The following is a 21490-nucleotide window of genomic DNA, read 5'->3' on the forward strand; positions in this document are numbered from 1 at the left end:
TTTGGAGGTGGCGGAAATGTCGGCGGATGATTTGGTTTACGTGAAGGTTGGTAGCGTGGAAGGTGAGCACCAGGGGCGTTCTGTCCTTGTTACGGTTGGAGGGGTGGGATCTGAGGGCGGAGGTGCGGGATGTAGACGAGATGTGTTGAAGGGCATCTTTAACCACGTGGAAAAGGAAATTGCAGTCTCTAAAGAAGGAGACTATCTGGTGTGTTCTGTGGTGGAACTGGTCCTCCTGGGAGCAGATCCGGCGGAGGCGGAGGAATTGGGAAAACGGAATGGCATTTTTGCAAGAGGTAGGGTGGGAAGAGGTGTAATCCAGGTAGCTGTGGGAGTCGGTGGGTTTGTAAAAAATGTCAGTATCAAGTCGGTCGTCATTAATGGAGATGGAGAGGTGCAGGAAGGGGAGGGAGGTGTCAGAGATGGTCCAGGTAAATTTAAGGTCAGGGTGGAAGGTGTTGGTGAAGTTGATGAATTGCTCAACCTTCTCGCGGGAGCACGAGGTGGCACCAATGCAGTCACCCAGTGAGGTAGGTTTTAAGGAGTTTCATAAAGAAGGAGGAAGATAGACAGTGGAATAAACTTAGCAAGCAAATTATAGAGCTTAGGTCCTTGGGAGATAAAAACAAGGCCATGCATGATTAAGCAATGAAAATTGGAAAGTCTCAAAATGTTTTAAGGCTGGAAGTGATTCCAGAAATAGAAGCAAATGGGCCCATGAAGGAATTTGAAAACAACGTTGAGAATTTTCATGTCGCAGCTGAGCTGGACTGGAAGTCAATGTTGGACATTGAACAGTGGGGTGATGCTGATCAGGCCTTGGTGTGAGTTAGGGTATGAAGGTGGAAGATGGGAAATCGATCAGGAGGACATTAAATTAGCTGAGTCTAGAGGTAACTAAGTATTGGAGGTGGGTTTCAACTGCGGAAGAACTGAGACAGGGGAAGAGGCAGGTCATGTTATGAAGATGAAAGTAGATTGGGTTTGTGATGGAGTCAGAAACTCATCATTGGTCAAAGATTACACCAAAGCTGTGAATGACCTGGTTCAATCCAGCCAAGGCCAGGGAGATAGAGTGAGTTCCAAGTGAATAGGTCTTCATAGAATCCTTACACTGTGGAAACAGGCCCTTCGGCCCAACAAGTCCACGCCAATCCTCCGAAGAGCAACTCACCCAGACCCATTCCCCTACCCTATATTTACCCCTGAATAATACACCTAACCTACACATCCCTGAACACAATGGGCAATTTAGCATGGCCAATTCACCTAACCTGCACATCTTTGTTATTGTGGGAGTTAAAACTGTAGCACCCGGAGGAAACCCATGCAGACACGGGGAGAATGTGCAAACTCCACACTGACAATTGCCTGATGCTGGAATCAAACCTGGGTCCCTGGCACTGTGAGCCACTGTGCTGCTCGCACGATGTGAATGATGATCAGATGCAACGGGACAGTTTGAAGCCAGCGTAGGTGGGTTAATTTTGAATAAGTTAAATCTTATCCAATTTATCTTCTTGCTGCTCAGTTTGGGAGACGTTTCTGCTCGTGCAGTACTGGATGTGTGACAAGTGGCGCAAGAAATCAGTGACAACGGTGTGTTGCGCCTCCATCTCTTTAGGACATTGAATTTGAAAGGATTGATAGAAGCAATTTATTAGTTGCTGAATGCAGCATGTTCCACAGTCACAAGAACAGCTCTCTTTCTCTCCTTTTGGAAATTGTAGCACACACAACAAACAGCTACTTAATGCGACTTCATAAGTTATCATGCAGAAGCACTTACTTGAATTCTTGGGTAATCCATCTCCAATGCTAATGTTAAGTGTCTTTCCTGCAGGTTTAATCACCACCATCTCCCCCTGGCCTCGGCTGAATATCAAATTTCGAGTGCCACCACCTCCCCATCCTTCCTTCTTGATTTTGAATTGTATGCTATTAAATGCAAACGAAAAAATGAAAGTCCATAATTAAAAACAACAGGCCCCTCAAATCATTCCTTAAAAGTAGCAATATTTAGAATGTTGAGTTTTGCATCATTCATTAAATATACAGTTTACTACCTAAGGTAAAAACAACACTTAAAGCTGATGTTTATGGAGGTATATCTGAAGATGGGGATGGGCAGAAATTTGAATGCCTTCATAAACAAAGGCAGTAAAAACAAAAGGAAGTTATGACAAACCTTCATAAAACACTAGTTCAGCTTCAACTGAAGTATTGTCTCCAATTCTGGACATCACACTTAGCGAAGAAAGAAATCGAGATGAAACATGATAGTCGTATTCAAAATTGTGAGGACACTAGATGAACTAGATAGGGACAAGGTGTTACCATTGGCGCAAGGGTCAAGAATTGGGGTGTACTGATGTAATGGTGAATGGAAAAAGAATCAAAGGTATTACAAAGAAAATCTCTGCAACAAGGTTCGGAATTCACTAGCTGAGAGTGTCATGGAGCACACACAATTGAGGCTTTCAGACAGAAACTGGGTGAGGACCTGAAGGGAAGAAATGTGCATGGCTATAGGGAAAGGGTAGGAAATAGAACTAGTTGATTTGATGTTGCAGAGAAGTTCAGGTTAGGCCATGCTAAATTGCCCCATAGTGTCCAGGGATATGGACATTAAGGGATTAGTCGTGGTAATGCAAGGCTATGGAGATAGGTGGAATGCTCTTCGGAGGATCAGTGCAGACTTGATGGATTGAGTGGCCTCTTTTCGCACTGTAGGAATTCTATGAGAACCACCATGACTACAATTGGCCAAGTGGCTTCCTCCCCCTTTATAACCACTTCATATGAATCCCATTCCATATGAATCAACCATCTGTGAACAGTTCCAATTATCTTTTGTTCCTTCTATAAACAGAGCCGATCACATCACATGAATGCACATTTCAGTCAATGAGCAACTTGGAGTCTCAAAACCCAGAAACCAAATTGCTTCAAACTGTTTGGATTGCAGATTTCGACCTGCTGAATTGATGTGAATGTTTCATCCATGGTTTATCCACCCTGACTTGAAAACCACCTTTAGGTTAATACCATGACCAACAATTCTGCAGGCTAGTTTAGACTTTACACTCCATTTAGCTCAGTCATAGAATAAACTAGACTGACTTCTAGTCTAGATCCAGTGATAACATAATATTACATTTACTGTTTTAAATTATCTTTTCAAAAAAAAGTTCATTGCTGATAGGAATATCAAACTCACTGGTTACTATAATGATACTCTGATAGCACATTTGATTGTAGTCTTACGGTGTTATGACTGCAGTTATTTATTTCCTATATTTGCATTTGCCTAATATTTACTGTTTATAAGAAAGTAGAAGGCTTCTGTGGGATATGAAGAGCATCATATTGATTGGCTGAATGGTCTTTTTCTCTGCTGTAATTTTATGTCCATTTATAAAATTGTGGAGGATAGGCAGTGAATACTGAGGCAATAAAATTTTAGAAATAATTGTATGATATTCATTATCAAAGCAGATAACATCGTAACCTATTATCACAGTCATTTATATTATTATCACAAGGCTAAAGAAGTGTAAAGAAAGAATTTTCTTACGAGTCAGAAAATTTGAGCTGTAACTTCTGATGTGTTAACTCTTCAGTTCGTTTGCACAGAAGACTAACAAATTCAGTCTTAAATATGGACTCCAGAAGACTATCATATTCTGGTTCATGCAAGACTACAAAATCATCTTGCCTGGTGCTGAAATAAAACCACAAGATGAACATTATCTCGATTGCAATCTCTCCAAAGTGCACTTGTCACTGCCTTCTGTATATATATATGTGATAACAGATTTGAAACAATGAATCCAAAATTGGCAGTCGACAAATAATGGGAATTCAAATGAAATGGATGAGTTAAGAGTTTGATTATTTCTGAGCTGTACAGATTCCGAAATCTGCAAGAAATAAAACAAAGAATTCTTGATGCTCGAGATCTGAAAAACAAAACAGAATTACTGGTGAAACTCAGCAGGTCTGGGAGCAGCAGTGGGAAAAAAGTAGAGTTAAGGTTTCAAGTCTGATGAAGAGTGACTGAACTTGAAATGTTAACTTTGCTTTTTTCCCACAGGTTTTGCCAGACCTGCTGAGTTTTGCCAACAATTTCTGTTCATGTTCCTAAAGTTGAAGTTTGATTTGGTCATCCAAGGTCAGTATGAATCCAAAACCAAAGTATAAAGATGTTTTCAGATTTGATTACAACAGAAAGATTAATTAGCTTGATGAAGAAGTTAAGGTTGTACAGTCTGTGCACTGATGGGAGATAGGTTGGCTCACAGTCTAGAATTGGGCTATTGTCATGGGCCTGAGAGAGGGGCTCTGTGCTCCTGCACAGGAAATAGGTGTCACAATTTCAGGATTTTGACCCAGCAACAGTGAAGGAAAGGTGATATAGTTGTGTAGCTTGGTATGGAATTTGTAGATGGTGGCATTATTATGTATTTGCTGCAATTACTATTCTCAGTTGTAGTGATTGTGGGTTTGAAAAGTACTGTTGAAGTGCCATTGTAAGTTGTTGTAGTGCCCCTTGTAGGTGGTACAGGCTGCTGCCACTGTGCATCAGTGTAGCAGATGTGAATATTCAAGTGGTCAGCTTTGTCCTGATTGATGTCAAACTTGAGTATTGTTGGTGCTGCCCCCGCCCCCCAATCCAGGAAAGTTCATCACATGCCTGACTTTTGCCATGTAGATGGTAGACAGGCTTTGAGAAGTCAGGAGGAGAGTTGCTGGCTTCAGTATTCCTTGCCACTTATTTGATCTTTAAACCACAGTGTTTATATGGCTAATCCAATTCAGGTTCTGGTTAATGGTAGTGCCAAGATATTGATAGTCTCATGTAATTCTTAAGTTATGACCTGTCCTGGAGACAATACATCTTGGAATATACAGGGTATATGCTTTCTGGGTTTTTAAAAATATTCATTCACAGGATAAGGGCGTCACTGGCTAGGCCAGCATTGATTGCTCATCTCTAATTGCCCAGAGGGCAGTTAAGAGTCAACCACATTGTTATGAGTCTGGAGTCACATGTTGGCCAGACCTGGTAAGGATGGCAGTTTCCTTCCCTAAAGGACACCAGTGATCCAGATGGGTGCTTCCGATAATCAGCAATGGATTCAGGATCACCGTTAGACTCTCAATTCCAGATTTTTACTGAATTCAAATTCTACCGTCTGCCATGCTGGGATTCGAATCCTGATCCCCCCAAAAATTCCCTGGGTCTCTGGATTAACAGTCTAGCGATAATAGACAAGGCTGTTGCCTCCCCACATGTTTTAGAGATTTTCTAAGATAGGAAAGCAAATATATAGCCACATGAACAATCGTACAGTACCTCATAGAAACAGCAGTAATGTTCTGAATTTCAATTTTTCTCTTTAGGATCTCTTTGATTTGGCCCTTTTCAGGCCCTTTTTTAACTTTTTCTCGACCAATGAGATAAATGTGCTTCGAGGAGAGTATAAGGTCACGCTTTATACCCTGAAAAATTGAATATGATTTAAGGCTCATTATTTAATAACAAACATGCAATGATGAATACTGTGATGATACAGTAAGTAATTGAATTGATGTACAGTAATAAAGCAGGAGTTACACTACATGTTGCTATAACAAATGATACAACACCTCTCAATCTGTTCTTTTGTTGCCAGTCTGCAAAGTCTTACTATAGCACTGTGATAAATCAGATTGCATTCACTTTCACCATTCCATGAATATAATTGACTATTCAAAGTTCATAAACTGCATCATTATAGATTTGCATAAATTATTATAGTGTTTCAGACAACAATAACAGAATGATTATTGATTGTATTAGTAGGGTAAATGCTTAGCGTAGTCATATGAGATTCTTTAATCTGTTGGCATTACTCAACTTATTTGAATTTTTTTCTCTCTTACAGCATGAGTTATTGGTTAACCCTTTAAGAGAAAAAAGTAATTAGAAAGAAAGAAGAGATCGTCTCTCCATGATTGTTACAGCCACAGAGATGTAGACAAGGAAGGCTGTTTCTTACTGTCTCGATATGGGCTGTAAAGATCAGAACAAAGGATGGATGGAGACCTGCTTCAATTGCTTTATAATTCTTTTATGTTGCTGTAAGGTTTTCAGATTTTGCATGGGGGGCCTGGCACAGTAGCTATGGAAGTGCGAGGAAGGACAATTAGCTTTTAAGCTTCTCCACCTGAATTTCTGGTCACTCATATCACATTCATCTCCAGTACCCTTCCTATTCCATGTGGAATTGTAGCTGGGAATCCAACTGATACATCACAAACTCTCTAAGAAGATCAAAATCAATGAAAGGCTTATGCCTGAAACGTCGATTCTCCTGCTCCTCGGATGCTGCCTGACCTGCTGTGCTTTTCCAGCACCACACTCTCAACCAGAATCAAAATCTGTCAGATCCCATGCTAGGCACATGTCAAACTGAATGTATGATAAAATTAGAGAGCTTTTCCATATCTTGTTCTCTTTTGTATAGCTACAATTTTCCTCCCTGTCCTTATCTGACGACAGGCGAAGTAGAGTGCCTGACCTGACCTGAAATGGAGTACATTTGTGTGATTGAATCATTTACAATTGACCCATTGTATTAACACATCTAAGAATGCCCCTTGAGAAGATCCTGACCCTGTAAGTGGGGACAAAACTCCAGTTGCCTTTGGAAGCACGAGGATACAGTTGTCAGTTTCAGGTTCTACTGGCTGCTTTCCCAGAACAGCTGACGTTTTTCAGATATGATGTTAAACTGTGGACCAACTGTCTATTCAGGTGAATGTAAAAGATTCCAACCCATTCAATCGAAGAAGGGCAGATGAGTCATTCCCAGGGTGTTTGTCTATCTGTCAACATCACAATATAAAGTGTAGATTATCCAGTCGTTATCACATTGTTCGTTACATTCATAATTTTAAAAAAAATGTTGGCTGAATACATGTGAGTCTATAATGTTGACAGAACTAAGTTAGAGACAGAAGGCCTTCAGCAGTTCTCCTCCTCCTACCATTCCGAAAGAAAGGAATCACCACAGCCACAGTCTCCGATCTGAGCAGGATTGAAGTCAAGGCCAAAAGATTTAATCCTTCTGGGTTCTGGTCCATTTGTCAAACCAACAGGAAAGTATGAACAGAAGACCCAATATAAATTTTCTATCTCATTTACACAGTTACTTTATACTCATTCAAGGTACACACATTTTATCTTTGCTGTGCACAGCATCTATTCTTGGGATACCAACATTGTTGGCAAGGCCTATTCGACCTTCACTACCTTCAAAAGCTGCTGGTGAGCTGGCTTTTTGAATCACTGCTGTCTCTGTAATGTAGGCACACCCACAATGGCTATAGGAAGGGAATTTGAGGATTTTGATGCAATGACAGTGAAGGAATGGTGAAATAGTTCTAAATCATAGTTGTGAGTGAATTAAAGCAGGTTGTAGTATTCTTATAGATCTGGTGGCAGAAGTCATGGATTTGGAAGGTGCTGTCAAAGGTATCTTGATGAGTTTCTGCAGTGCATTTTATAGATGCTTTACACTCCTGACAATGTTTAAGATGTTGAATGGGTTGGAATCAAGTGCATTGTTTTGTTTTGAATAGTGGTTAGCTTTTCAAGTGCTGTTGCACTCAGGCAAGTGGAGAGTATGCCTTCACATTTCTGACTGGTGTCTTGTGGATAGTGAACATGCTTTGAAGAGTCAGGAGGTAAGTTATTTGCCTTCAAATTCACAGCTTCTGATCTGTTGTTGTAGTCAGAGTATTTATATGTCTGGTCCACTTCAGTTTCTGGAAACTGGCAACCCCTGGGATTTTGGTGGTGATGAAAAGTAAGTGATGATTCAGCCTAATCATTCCACGTTCTTAGTTCATCTCCCTTCAGCAATTGCCATGCACAAACATAAAAAGCCTTGATATACAGTTTTAATACTGCAAGATAATACTGCATTGATGACCTGTCATCATAAGCACCAAGAATGATATTGGAGATAATTTTTAGATAACCCAGGTCAATTACCCATATAACTCCTTGAGATCATATGGTTACATTAAAAAAAAGTTATTAATACCAAACTAATTCAGTCACATAGCAATGTTAATTGATATTTCTGCTATCATAAACCATTTTTCCAAATATAGTTTGGCAACACCACTTCTAGCTTCGGTAGTTTGCATGGAGAATAATCTGAACCCAGGGATATGGAGAGGTAAATGAAAACATTTAGAGAAAATGATTAAACAAACGAGAAATGGAACATAACTGATTCGCCTTTCCATTATTTGAAAATATGCTTGTCATCCATTACCTTAAATCTTCTGTCAAACTTGGTAATAGAGTCTGCAAAGTCTATCCTCTCTCGCTTCCCAACAAACTGCCGTAGCTCTGGTCGATCTTCGATGCCAAGATAGTCACCAACAAAGTTTCGGTTAATGCTGTTCCTTCTTCGTTCCTTGAAGTTGTAAAGTATGCTGGAGGCTGCAGTAAACATCCTAAATTAGGATTTATGGTAATTTTACAACAAGTAGAGACAAGGGCCTCAAACCAATGATGGGGCTTCCTTTTTTCTATTTCTGTCAATTATTTGTATGTAAATACAAGAGAATTATGTTAAAGAACATTGATGATAATAGATCAGAAGTCAAAGCAAAGTGCGAGAAAGAGTGAAGGGTCAAGGTTTATAGGCAGGTTGGCAGAATGAGAAGAGCTGTTAAATTGAGAACAAGGTGTCAGTGTTACACCTTGAACAAGAGAGTGCTGAAAGGATGTATGAATTAGACAGGAGGTTATGGTAAGTTGATGCACTCAGATAGCTCATTTATATAATTTAGATTAGACACTAATCAAGCCAAAGATGAATTTCCCACTCTGTATGGAACAATGTTAAATCATGCAGTTGACCAGTCACTTAGTCATCAACAAAAGCTTGTTGTTTCATGAATAAATCTAATTTGGGACCTGAATCCTCTCTGATAATTATAAAAATATCACCTTATTTGAAGGGCTTAAGCAGGAATTAGTACTGATAACTTCTCTTGAGTTTATATAATTTATATTCAGAGTTACTCTGAGAAGTAAGAAACAAAATGCCTTATATCTAGGGTAGAATGGTGAATGCAGGGACTTTTTCCAGCACCATGTTTGCTGCCCTGAATTCAGTCCTGTGATGGTAAGGGGAGGGGATTGAAAGGTGCCAGGTGCAGGCCAGTAGGGGTTTGAAGTATTACTGTAGAGACAGAACAAACACTCCTACTCCTCCTGTCGCCATGTTGAAGTAATGAGCACAAGAAAATTTCTAGTATTTTTGGGAGCCTTCAATGAATTTCCTAAATGGTTGTCGCAAATATAGTCATAGAGTTGCACAGCATGGAAACAGACCCTTCGGTCCAACTTGTCCATGATGACCAGATGTCCCAAATAAATCTAGTCCTATTTGTCAGCATTTGGTCTATATTCCTCTAAATGCTTCCTATTCATGTACCCATCCAAATGTTGTAATTGTACCAACCTCCACTATTTCCTTTTGCAGCTTATTCCACACATGCACCATCCTCTGCGTGAAAAAGCAGCCCCTCAGGTTCCTTTTAAATCTTTCCCTTCTCATCTTAAACCCTTGCCCTCTAGTTTTGGATTCCCCTACTCTGGGGAAAAGACCTTGGCTATTCAGTTTATCCATGATTTTTTATAAATCTCTATAAAGTTTCTGGACAAACTAATCATATTGATAAACTTAAAACTCCTTTACATTAGATTTAACTCGATCAATTCACAAACATCAGAGAGTTTCCCATTGGAAAATACCTCTCTTACATATTTCTTGTAATGACCATTAATGTGTTACCTTCTTCTCTCATCTGTTCATACTTTCTTCGTGCAATGTATTTCCTCCATGCTTTTTGAATGGTTCTTGCAAATTTATCAAACTTCCGTTCTCTCATTTCTTCCAACAGGAAAAGCTGTAATGTCAAAATACTGGATCAGCAAAAGCTTAATGAAGAAAACCATTGCCAGAACAGGTAGTAGTAAAAGGTTAAAAAAAAATGATATCACAAACCATTCATAATCAAAGTTAAAAAAAATCACACAACACCAGGTTATAGTCCAACAGGTTTAATTGGAAGCACTAGCTTTCGGAGCGACGCTCCTTCATCAGGTGGTTGTGGCACCTGATGAAGGAACGGCGCTCCAAAACCTAGTGCTTCCAATTAAATCTGTTGGATTACAACCTTTTATGGTGTGATTTTTAACTTTGTACACCCCAGTCCAATACCGGCATCTCCAAATCATTCATAATCAAACATTCACGGCTGAACAAGTCATAATTGCCACTTGTCAGCCATCACTGAAGGAGCCATCCTAGTACGAAGTGAGAAATGTTAAGTCATGCAGTTGACTTGATGGTGTTTCATAAATAAATCTAACTTTGGATTCCAAATCATCACAAATAAGAAATGTAAAAACAATCCACAGCAGTACGCACCGATTCTGGATTCTTGACAAATACTTTGGTTTTCCCCATTTGGTACTGGTCAGTATCAATATTGACAGAACGAAGAAGATGCAGGGCTCCTTGGCGCTCGTCGCCACGCCAATAAGGCCAGGTCTCTGGTGTAAGGATGGCGTACCTTTAACAAGGACAAATCACAGAGAGCACATATTTTAGAAGATGCATGTAAATATCTATCTTTATCTTCATAAAACATATTATTTTCACTTGCACTCACCCTGATTACAATTTCTTTTGTCATCTTTTTGGTCATGTTTCCATGTCAGCTTGTTGTATTGGTAGTCTGATTAGTAAGGTTAGATCACAAGGGATTCATGGAGAGCTTGCCAATTGCATGCAAAATGGGCTTGACAGTAAGAGACAGAGGGCGGGCATGGAGAGATGTGTTTCAGACTGGAAACCTGTAACCAGTGATGTTCTACAGGGATCAGTGCTGAGTCCACTGTTGTTTGTCATATATATTGACAATTCGGATGAGAATTTAGGAGAATTAAGTTCGTGGAACAGTGGACAGTGAAGAGAGTTATCTGAGATTACAAAGTGATCTTGATCAATTAGGCCAATGGGCTGAGGAGTGGCAGATGGAGTTTAATTTGGATAAATGTAAAACAAACAAGGGCAGGACTTACGCAGTTAATGGTAGGTCCCTGGGAATGTTGTCGGACAAAGAGACCTAAGGGTACAACTACATAATTGTTTGGAAATTGCATCATAGGTAGACAGGGGTGGTTAAGGAGGTGTTTAGCATGCTTGCCTTCATTGTTCAGACCTTTGTGTATAGGGGTTGAGATGCCATGTTGAGGTTATACAGGACATTGTTGAAGCTACTTTAGAGTACTGTGTGCCCTCCTATAGGAAGGATATTATTAAACTAGCGAGAACTCAGAAAAATTTACAGGATGTTACGGGGACTGGAGGGTTTGAGTTATAAACAGAGGTTCAATTTGCTGGGACTTTTTCACTTGAGTGTAGGAGGTTGAGGAGTGACCTTATAGAAGTTTATAAAATCATGAGGGCATAGATAAGGTGGATGGCAAAGATCTTTTCCCTAGGATAGGGGGTTCAAAATGAGGGGATTATTTTTAAGGATAGAGAAAAAAGATTTAAAAGGGACTTGAGCGATAACGTTTTTCACACAGAGGATGGTTCATATGTGGAATCACCCACCAGAGAAAGTGGTAGCTGCACATACGGTTACAATATTTAACAGACATTTGAAGAGGTACATGATAGGAAAGGTTAAGAGGGATTTGAGCCAAATGCAGACAAGTTTAGTTTAGTGAACTTTATTGGTGTGGATGAGTTGGACTGAAGGGTCTGTTTCTGTGCTGTTTGATTTGATGACTTTATTATAAATTGTAAAATCCATGCTTAAGGGAAAATCTCATGTTTTTCGCATTTTGCAGTTACAGGCTCTAGCCACAGGTTGGTATTCATCTACCATTTTTTCCTCAGTCACTAAAACCTTTTAGAGATAACCCTTTGTTGGCATAATGGACTCTTCACTACACATTCATCTATTTAACAGTGAATTTATGCTTGGCAAGCAACATTCTCTCCCCAATGTCCAAGATAAACGTTTAAACTAAATAAAATGTATTTCACAAAATCATTTGACTTATTTATTGAATTGTTTTATGCCTTTGTTAAGTACCTAAAAAATCAACCTCTTGCAAAAATGTTGAACTTGGATTTAATATTTTGTGCCAAGCTGTAACATTGTTTACAAAGAACAAGTTACAATGTAACTTGTTTCATCCCAGGGATTAAAGTTGAATTTAGTTTAGATTCTGCAATTTCCATTGCAATAAATATTGTGCTAATCACACATATTACTTCTAGATTTAAATGTCTTACTTACTTTCCTGTCCTTTTCAGTTTAGATTCCCTTTGTCTCAGCACCGAATTCTAACTGGTGTTAAAGTTCCCTGTCTTGCCTTCTATCCAGAACAACCTTAGTCTGTCACAGTCACAATCACACAAACTTTTGCAGCCTCACAGGTTGCACATTTTCTGCTTTCAACTGCTGTGAGCATCAAGGGAGATAAATCACAGGGGCTTTCATTTTTCTTTTCTCTACCCAGAAGTATTATCACGCACAACTCAGTGACCTTCCCACCACCAATACCTTCATGACTTTTTAATCCTACTGATCACCACCAGTAAACACCCATGTAGCCTTTTGAATATTTACAGGCAAAGCTGGACTGTTAATCCAGAGACCCAAACAACATTCTGGGGACTCTGGTTTGAATCCCACCTTGGCAAATGGTGGAATTCAAATTCAATAAATATCTGGAATTAAGAGGTCTATTGATGACCATGAATCCATTGTTGATTGTTCACTAATGTCCTTTAGGGAAGGAAACTGCCATCCTTAGTTGGCCTACATAAGACTCCAGACCCACAGCAATGTGATTGACTCTTAACTGCCCTCTGGGCATTTAGGGTTGGGCAATGAATGCTGGCTTAGTCATCCATGAATGAATAAAAATAAAAGCCCATTATGAGCAATGCCAATCATGAAATGTGAGGGAGCGGGGCTGGTGGGAGCAGAGGGAGCAGGAAGTAGGGGCTTTCATAAAATGAGTACTTAGAGAGCTTTTGTTTATTTGCTGCAAACGATGAGTGGTACAATTGTAAACAGGAAGTGATGAAATCACTGGGAAAACACCTAACTGGATTTGGTATCTTAATAACAATGATGATGACCAAAACCACAATTCATTTTAGCTCTATTTTAAATAATGACACATTTGCATTAACTTCCTAACAGTGGGAAACGTACCTCTGTATGAATTTTGGGAAAGCTCTCCTGTAAGCAAATCCCGCTCGCCGGACTCGGATATTTTCTTTCAGTCCCAGGTATTCAACTTGGTGCTTCACTCTGAAAGATTAGGTTATGAAAACAGAGATTATACTAATACCTCAGTAAAAGAAGGAAACTTTTTTTTGATTTTGGTTAGAAGAGTTACTGATACATCTTGACAAACCATTAAAGAGTCAAACTGGATTACTGAGAAGTCCGCATAAAGAGTGGATCTGTTGATATCCTCATATATACACAACCCACTTACCCAAGCCCAGGTAATCTAGCTAACTGCTAATCGGGAGGGCCAAGACACTCAAATAGATATAGATGGAGGTGTCTATGACTCTACGACTCGATGACTTGGTTTAAGCTATGTGGAATACTAGCACAGAAAATGAGAAACATCCATTGCTTGTCCACATTAAAACCAAACTTTCTGAAAGGATATTATTTACCAGGTTAAACAAGTAAGCACCTAGTTACAGGTCCTCCTTTAGTTTGCCAATCTTTAACACCTTCTCAGCCTCTGTATGAGATTATAGAATCTGTCACAGCAGATTGATTTGGTCTGCATCTTCAATTAGCAGGTGTACATTTGCAGGAATCAGGCTGGTTGAGCTTGTTCTTAAGAAGATTAATCATTATTTGTTTATTGGATAAGAGACAGGCATGGATTTGAACACTTAACCAGTTTTGCTGTGATAATGATTTACTGCTTCATGTTAAGTAAAGGGTTAACTATACTTTTTAATTTAAGAACAGTTACTGAGTATGTGCATGAGGAGCTACAGCATAGTGACACATAGGTACTCTTATACCAACCTTTGTACATAGTTATATATAATAAACCCTGTTAAAGTTCAGTCACCTGAATGTAAACATGATCTCACCAGACAGTGGCGATAAAGCCCAGACTGATGAAGCTGAAGACAATTGGAAAAGTGCATCTGAAGGGAAGGTCAATGACAGTACATTGTCAGTTCAGACATCTGAGCAAGAATGGGGAGAAACCTGCAGATTGGTTCAGAAGCAATACAGTGCTGTGAGTGAAGGGATTCAAGGCCTGCTGAGGCATTGAACCATGGACAGGAAAGCCATGCACAATGCTGTCAATGTATGGGAAAATCCCACAGCCATGAACATGGCAAGCAGCAAATAAAATCAGTCAGTCTGAGTGAGCAAAGCATTGAGGTAGATCAGAAGTCTTTACAGAGAAGGGAAGCTGTACAAGAATGGGAACTCCCACAATTCTATAAACAGATGGAAAAACACCAAAAAAAAAGGAATTCAGGAGCCACGACCCACAAAGTAAACACTCCAATGATGAAATATGCCTTCCTTTTTCTAGAACTTCTAGATTTCTGATCACTAGTGACATATAAGGTTATACAGCTGGGATGATTGTTCAATCAGTCGTGACTGTATTAAATAACATAGCAGGCTCAATGGGCTGAATAGCCTATTCCTGTTCTCCTTATGTGGATGGCTAGGGCCAGATCATGTATTTATAATCGGGCGCTGTCAGTTTAGCAGATACTACGCTACTTTAAATCTCAATAAAAAGCCAAATAAAGACCAGGTCAATGTATTGATTAAAACTCAGTCCAGGTTGTTCATCAGAAGGCTGCCAATGCACAAGCAAGACTGCAGCAGTACTGAGCAGAGGAAACCACCATATCAGTGCCAAGCCTACCCAGCCACTAATGCTAAGTGCCGTGCATGCCAGAGGAAAGGCCATTTTCAGGAAGTTTGTCAAGGAGATTTCAATTGGTAGCCTGAAATATAACCACTTTAGTCGGTAACTGTCTAAAAAGTAGATGCTACCAAGCATCAGAATACATTGTTCTTGGGGAAGTAGTTGGCCCATTGGATGATTTCTGGGTAAATATCATAGATAACATAAAGAAAATAAATATTGGGCCAACTGTATCATTCCTTCAAATTCATGGTTGACTTCTCAATTTCCAACTGTCTTTAGTTAAATGTCATGATTTTGGAAGAATTGTAATAAAAGCATAGGGCCAGATGCAGGTTATCCTTTACTGCAAAGGGAGACAGATTATTGATATTCTGTAAATCATTCCCAATCAGTATTTTTGTTTATTAAGCAGAGATGCTTGGATAGCTTTTAATGTCATTATCATTCCCCAGCTGCAGCAGAAATTGATGTTGACTCAGTACCCTTTGAGCCAGCCATTACTGAGATTACAGGAAGATACTGCAGATTTTTCATTTTTCTTTGGAAGACAGATGCAAAGGGGTAAGCTCATGATGCACCAAAGATGACAGTAGCCAGCTGCAAAATGAAGCTCGAGACCTTCATTTATGTTTCAGGAAGGAGTGGGACAGAATGATATGGCTGCAGAAGCAGATGCTCTGCTGGATGAAGAGGTCATAGATCTTCTTACTCTTGTTGTTCCAATGATGGTGAATGCTTTGCTGTCTTTTTTGTTGTAAAAGGTGATGAAGAGATTAGTTTATATGTCATTCCAGTGAGCTCAACAATGACATCATTGCAAGCAGCTAAATGACAATTTATCCAAGAAAAACTGGATCAATCAGAGATTGTTAATCTTGGCTGAAGTCTGCAAGTAATTTTCATTAGGAAGCCATGGAAGTATGAAGGTTTATTTCAGTAAAGATGGAACTGAGAAATATCTTAGAAAGCTTAAAGCTCAGCACCAAATAGGGCTTGAATGTATTAACATTAAGCAAACATTGGAGAAGTCTAACTACTTGAAAGAGACTGTTGAACCAGTGGCCTAGCTATCAGTGGTCACACATCACAATCAAGCCATATAGTAATTGTGGAACAAATGTCTACACCAGCTGTTCTTCTCATCTGGGGCTCTTGTCATTAAAATGACTGATGCTAAGCAATTTTTAAGCAAGTCTACAGACTAAATTACTATGCAGAAACATCCTGTAGATCTTGGGCCAGAGGTTGTTGATCATGTTGCAGTCTTATGTTCTAATGGAGTCCTCAAACATTATTTTCTGTAGCACACACTGAGACAAGTGAGCAACTAATGCCACTAAACATGATATATTTGTCCTAAATGTAGTAGGATACTTTTCATTTCTTCATCTTCAGAACTGTCTTCAGAATGTCCTTCATTCTTCCTTTTGTCTGTCATTGTGTTTAAGAGTGCAAATCAGAAAGGTATGAGGATGAGGATTTCAGTTTGTTGCCTTTCCTTACAAGAGTTTGTGTTTGTTGAGTACTGGAGTTCCTTAGTCTAGATTGGTATGACATTTGAAAAAGCTGCATGGTGAAAAAAATTAAAACTCTTTGTTACAGCTGAACAAGGAGGTTAAAAGGAAGGAAGGTGATTCACCCCTCCCCTCCTGGTCACAAAAAAACACAATCCAGGCACTGCAGCTAAAGCCACACATCATTTTCCAAATCCAAAGGATGTTCAGTCTCATTAGGATGCACCAAGGTTCCAAGTGGGTGTAAACTTGTAGCAAACAGGCAAAACACTTTGAACTCATGAAAATGCCAGTGGATGTTCTTTCAGTCTGAAAATGTAAGCTTCCACCACTGCCACCACCAAGATGTGACCACCATTCATTCTTGAATGACACAGCACCTTTATCAACCTGGGCTAGATTTTCAAATCATAGCTTTCTCACAAGAAGACTCTACCTGAAAATGTGGCTATGATATTGAGTTCCTTGTACAAACCCAATAGGTGTGGCTATCCATATTTGTGAAATTACCCCAGGGCTATTGGCCGGTTTTGGGTGGAGGTTCATTTGGATTAGTTTGATAGACCGATGTAAAAGATTGAGAAGACTTAGCCACATTATGGTAAGCAGGTATACCTGTGCCCAAGTATGAAAGACTTTTTACGCCATGTAATTGTTTCTGCTAAAATCATGTGTATCTCTGGCTGACAAGCCAAGGAAATTCCACACCATGATATTTAATTTATGAAAAAGAAATCCTAAATGGAAGGACTTAAACTTACAGATATATGCATGACAAAACTATGGATCATGTGATCACTTGTATTCAAATAAAGTTGAAAATATCATATCATTGATGATCACCACAATCAAATATCACAAATATAGCAATACTGAGCAGAAAGTGGAAACTGTTGCTGTGAAGTAATGCATTTACTGTGATTTTCTTGTTAGTTGCCAGCCCAAGAAGTGGCAAAAAAACAGTAAACAATAGGATTTGACTTCAGTGTAATAATTGTTCTTAGGATGTGGAAATCATTGGCTGGGCCAGCATTTATTGCCCATTCTTAATTCCCACTGGGAATGTGGTGGTCAGTTGTCTTCTTGAATACCTGGAGTCCATATTGTATAGATCCACCCACACTGCTGTTAGAAAGGGAGTTGCAGGATTTCAATCAACTGCTGCTAGGTTTGGAGAAATACAACATTTTATCACACAAATATTCAAGACTGCCATGTTGTAATTGAATCACAGTTCATTTATTTATTAGGCTGTGGCTGTGTGAGTTTTGGACATTTATTCCCAAGATGTGGGAATAATTTATCTTGTTGCTCTGATTTTACAACTATGTAACTTGTTTAATCGTTTCAGAGAATATAAAGAGTCCACCCAATAGCTTGGACTGAATTGATTAATCATTTTTGCAGCAAAACGTCAGGCTCCCCTGCAAATGCCCATTTCTGTTCCCAACCAGTTTTGTACATGAGGGTGTCTTAAATACTTCAAAGCTTTGTATTAAAGGGAAAGCATTCTAAAATGATTATAAGACAATAAAGTTGTTCTTAGTAATAGTTTGTATAAGACCAAGGCAACATACCTGCTCTCTTCCCAATCTTTGGGTCGCTTAGTCTCATTCGGTTTTATGCAGCGAATATAATGTGGAGTACACTTCATTAACTTGCTGACCAGGTCATTTGCTTGTTTCTAAATCACAGGAATGATACAAGCACATGTTAAGAAATTTGAAGAATGCCCATGATTAATTAAATGTTAGGATTCCATGCAAAAGAAAAGCAAGTTTCTTTTAAATGATGAAACAAATTTTTACATATTTATACTCCCTGTACTGAGCCAGTCATGAAACAAACCAGGCAGCTTCATACAGGTGCTTACATTACAGGTCAATCTTCACAGAAGCTGAAGGGTGAACCAGAACCAGTTGACCACTCCAGGAGCATACATGTTTGATTAAATTATATGTAACATTCGTTCGTATATCACATGCTAGGACAAATGTTCGGCACAACATCGTGGGCCGAAGGGCCTGTTCTGTGCTGTATTGTTCTATGTTCTATGTTCTATGAATGTTCAAATTGACTTGGTGCAGTTTTCCTGTGGATCAGATATGCAAGAAAACATTGGCTACTTAAGCAGTACATAAAAAGGGCAAAAATCAGGTTGATTCACTGAAATAATGAGGAAAAGCTTAACGTTGAGGCACATTTAAGACGAATAAGACTAGTGGAGGGAGTGGGGGCTTACAGTCAGCAAGTATGTCAATACACTCTGAAGTCAGCTCCAACACTGATTCCTCAGTTTACTTTGGCATGTTCAGCTGGCTTCAGAGCTTGTAACCTCCCCAGAAAGACAGGTTGACAATTCAAATATTTAATCACTTGATTGTAGTAATATTGTAATTGGCATTCAAACATAACGCTGCATGCTTGGATTTCCAAAGCTTCTTGAAATATCATTGATATTAAGGCAATAAGAAATGGTCATTCATGGGGCTGCTTATTTATCATTGTAGTTGTATGACGTTTATTCAATGCTCACCAATCCAAGACGAATATTTTAAAATTTAAAGCAGGGCAAATGTGAGGGCATGAAAGCAAAGCTAAATAAAATGAATTGGCAAATTAGACTAAGGTAGGGCTTTTGCACAGAACGTGCTTACATTGTTGAACAGGTTGATTTGGGAAAAAAATATCAGTATTGATGCGGTAGTGTCATTTATGGGGATATTTCAGAATACGCAGATTAGATATATTTCAATGAGAAAGAAAACTCAAAGCAGAGAACCTGCTACCTATGGTTAATGAAGCAAAGTTAAAAACATGTCAAACATAAGGCAAAAATATGTAATTGTACAAAGCTCAAATCAGAAGATGAACAGAATATATTTTAAAAAAGCAAAGATTGACTAAAAGATTAACAAAGAGGGAAAATGTATGAAAGAAAGCTAGATATAAATATAAAACAAAAAAGTTAACAAAGTGAGCATGAGTTCTCTTGAAAAACATTCGATGGAATTAATAATGGAAAATAAAAAAAAAGCTGATGAATTGAACAGATATTTTGCATGGGTATCTGCTATAGAGGTCGTAAGTCGAAAGTAATCAGGAAATGGAAGAGAGGAAGGAACTCAAGAAAATTGCAATCACTGGACAAACATCACCGAACAAATAGTTGGAGCTGTGGGCTGACGAGTGAGCTAGTTAATGGATTCGTTTTAATTTTACAGAATTTCCTGGATTTGTAAAGGTTCCATTAGAATGGAAAACTGTGAATGCAACCCCCTTTATTGAAAAATGGAGGAAGACAGAAAGCAGGAACATACAGACACACCTTTCATTGGGAAAATGTTTGAAGTGATTATTAAAGACGTTTAAGCAGGGCATTTAGAAACGTTCAAGGTAATCAGGCTGAGTTATATGGTTTTGGGAAATGGAATCATGTTTAATCAATTTATTGTATTTTCCAGGGAAGTAACATGCTGAGGGTAAAGGGTACATCCAGTTGATGTAATGTATTTAGGTTTTGAGAAGGCATTGAGGAAGCACTGCATCAAAGGATATTGTGGAAAATAAAAGCTCAGGGTGCAGGGGACAGCTATCAAGAAACAGATGGGTACAAATGGGTAATATTCTGGCTGGCAAGATGCTGAAAAATATGTTGCTGGAAAAGTGCAGCAGGTCAGGCAGCATCCAAGGAGCAGGAGAATCGACGTTTCGGGCATAAGCCCTTCTTCAGGAATCCTTGGATGCTGCCTGAAAAAGAAAAAATCCTTGGATGCTGCCTGAGCTGCTGTGCTTTTCCAGCAACACATTTTTCAGCTCTGATCTCCAGCATCTGCAGTCCTCACGTTCTCCTGGCTGGCAAGATGCAATGAGTACTCAACTGTTTACAATTTTATATAAATGACAGAAGGTATGGTGACTAAATTTGCTGCTGACGCAAGTCATAGTGTCATAGATTCATACAGCACAGAAACAGATGCTTTGGTCCAATACATCCCAATCTGACCTGGACCCATTTGACTTGGCCCATATCTCTCCATCCCTTCCTATTCATATATCCATCCAGTTACCACTTAAATGTTGTAATTGTACCCGCCTCCACCACTTCCTCTGGCAGCTTGTTCCATACTCATACCAGGAAAAGTTACCCCTCATGACCTTTTTAAACTTTTCTCCTCTCACCTTAAATTTATGCCCTCTAGTTTTGGACTCCCCCACTCAAAGAAAAAGGCATTAGCTATTTACCTTCTCCGTGTCCCTCATCATTTATAAACCTCTATAAGGTCACCCCCTCAGCCGCTGATGTTCCGGGTAAAAAAGGCCCAGTCTATTCAGCGTCTCCCTAATACTCCATCACTCCATCCCAGCAGCATCCTTGTGAATCTTTTCTGCACCCTCTCAAGTTTAATAACATCCTTCTTATAGGAGGGAGACCAGACTTGTATGCAATATTCTAAAAGTGGTCTCAGCAATGTCCTGTACAGGCACAACATGATGTTCCAACTCCTATACTCAATGTTCTGACCAGTGAAGGCAAGCATATCAAACATCTTCTTCATCACGCTGACTACCTGTGACTCCATTTTCAAAGAACTATGCACCTACACCCCTAGGTCTCTTTCTTCAGCAGCACACCTCAGGACCCTATTATTAACTGCATAAGTCCTGCCCTGATTTGTCATTCCAAAATGCAGCACCTCACAGTTATCCAAATTAAACTCCGTCTGCTGCTCCTCGCTTCATTGGCCCATCTGATCAATGTCCTATTGTACTCTAAGATAATCTCCTTCACTGTCCATTATGCCACCAATTTTGATGCCATCTGCAAACTTACTAACCATGCCTCCTATATTCACATCAAAATCATATACGTAAATGATGAAAAGCAGTGGACCAACGCTGGTCATTGGCCTCTCGTTGTTAGGAAAATAAG

General features: G+C 39.3%; 1 protein-coding gene across 1 annotated transcript in view; it reads right to left on the reverse strand.

Annotated features, from left to right (window-relative positions):
- myo1f (myosin IF) overlaps positions 1–21490 on the reverse strand; it is a 139777-nt gene that overhangs the window by 12535 nt on the left and 105752 nt on the right. The window contains exons 15-22 of the mRNA XM_043721608.1: positions 18135–18241; positions 13321–13419; positions 10506–10650; positions 9867–9981; positions 8334–8503; positions 5360–5505; positions 3578–3724; positions 1790–1938 (exon numbers count right to left, since the gene is read on the reverse strand). Of these exons, the coding sequence (XP_043577543.1) occupies positions 1790–1938; positions 3578–3724; positions 5360–5505; positions 8334–8503; positions 9867–9981; positions 10506–10650; positions 13321–13419; positions 18135–18241 (1078 nt within the window). The remainder of the gene's footprint in view (positions 1–1789; positions 1939–3577; positions 3725–5359; positions 5506–8333; positions 8504–9866; positions 9982–10505; positions 10651–13320; positions 13420–18134; positions 18242–21490) is intronic.

The sequence above is a fragment of the Chiloscyllium plagiosum genome, chromosome 31, assembly GCF_004010195.1.
Source record: "Chiloscyllium plagiosum isolate BGI_BamShark_2017 chromosome 31, ASM401019v2, whole genome shotgun sequence".
NCBI lineage: Eukaryota > Metazoa > Chordata > Chondrichthyes > Orectolobiformes > Hemiscylliidae > Chiloscyllium > Chiloscyllium plagiosum.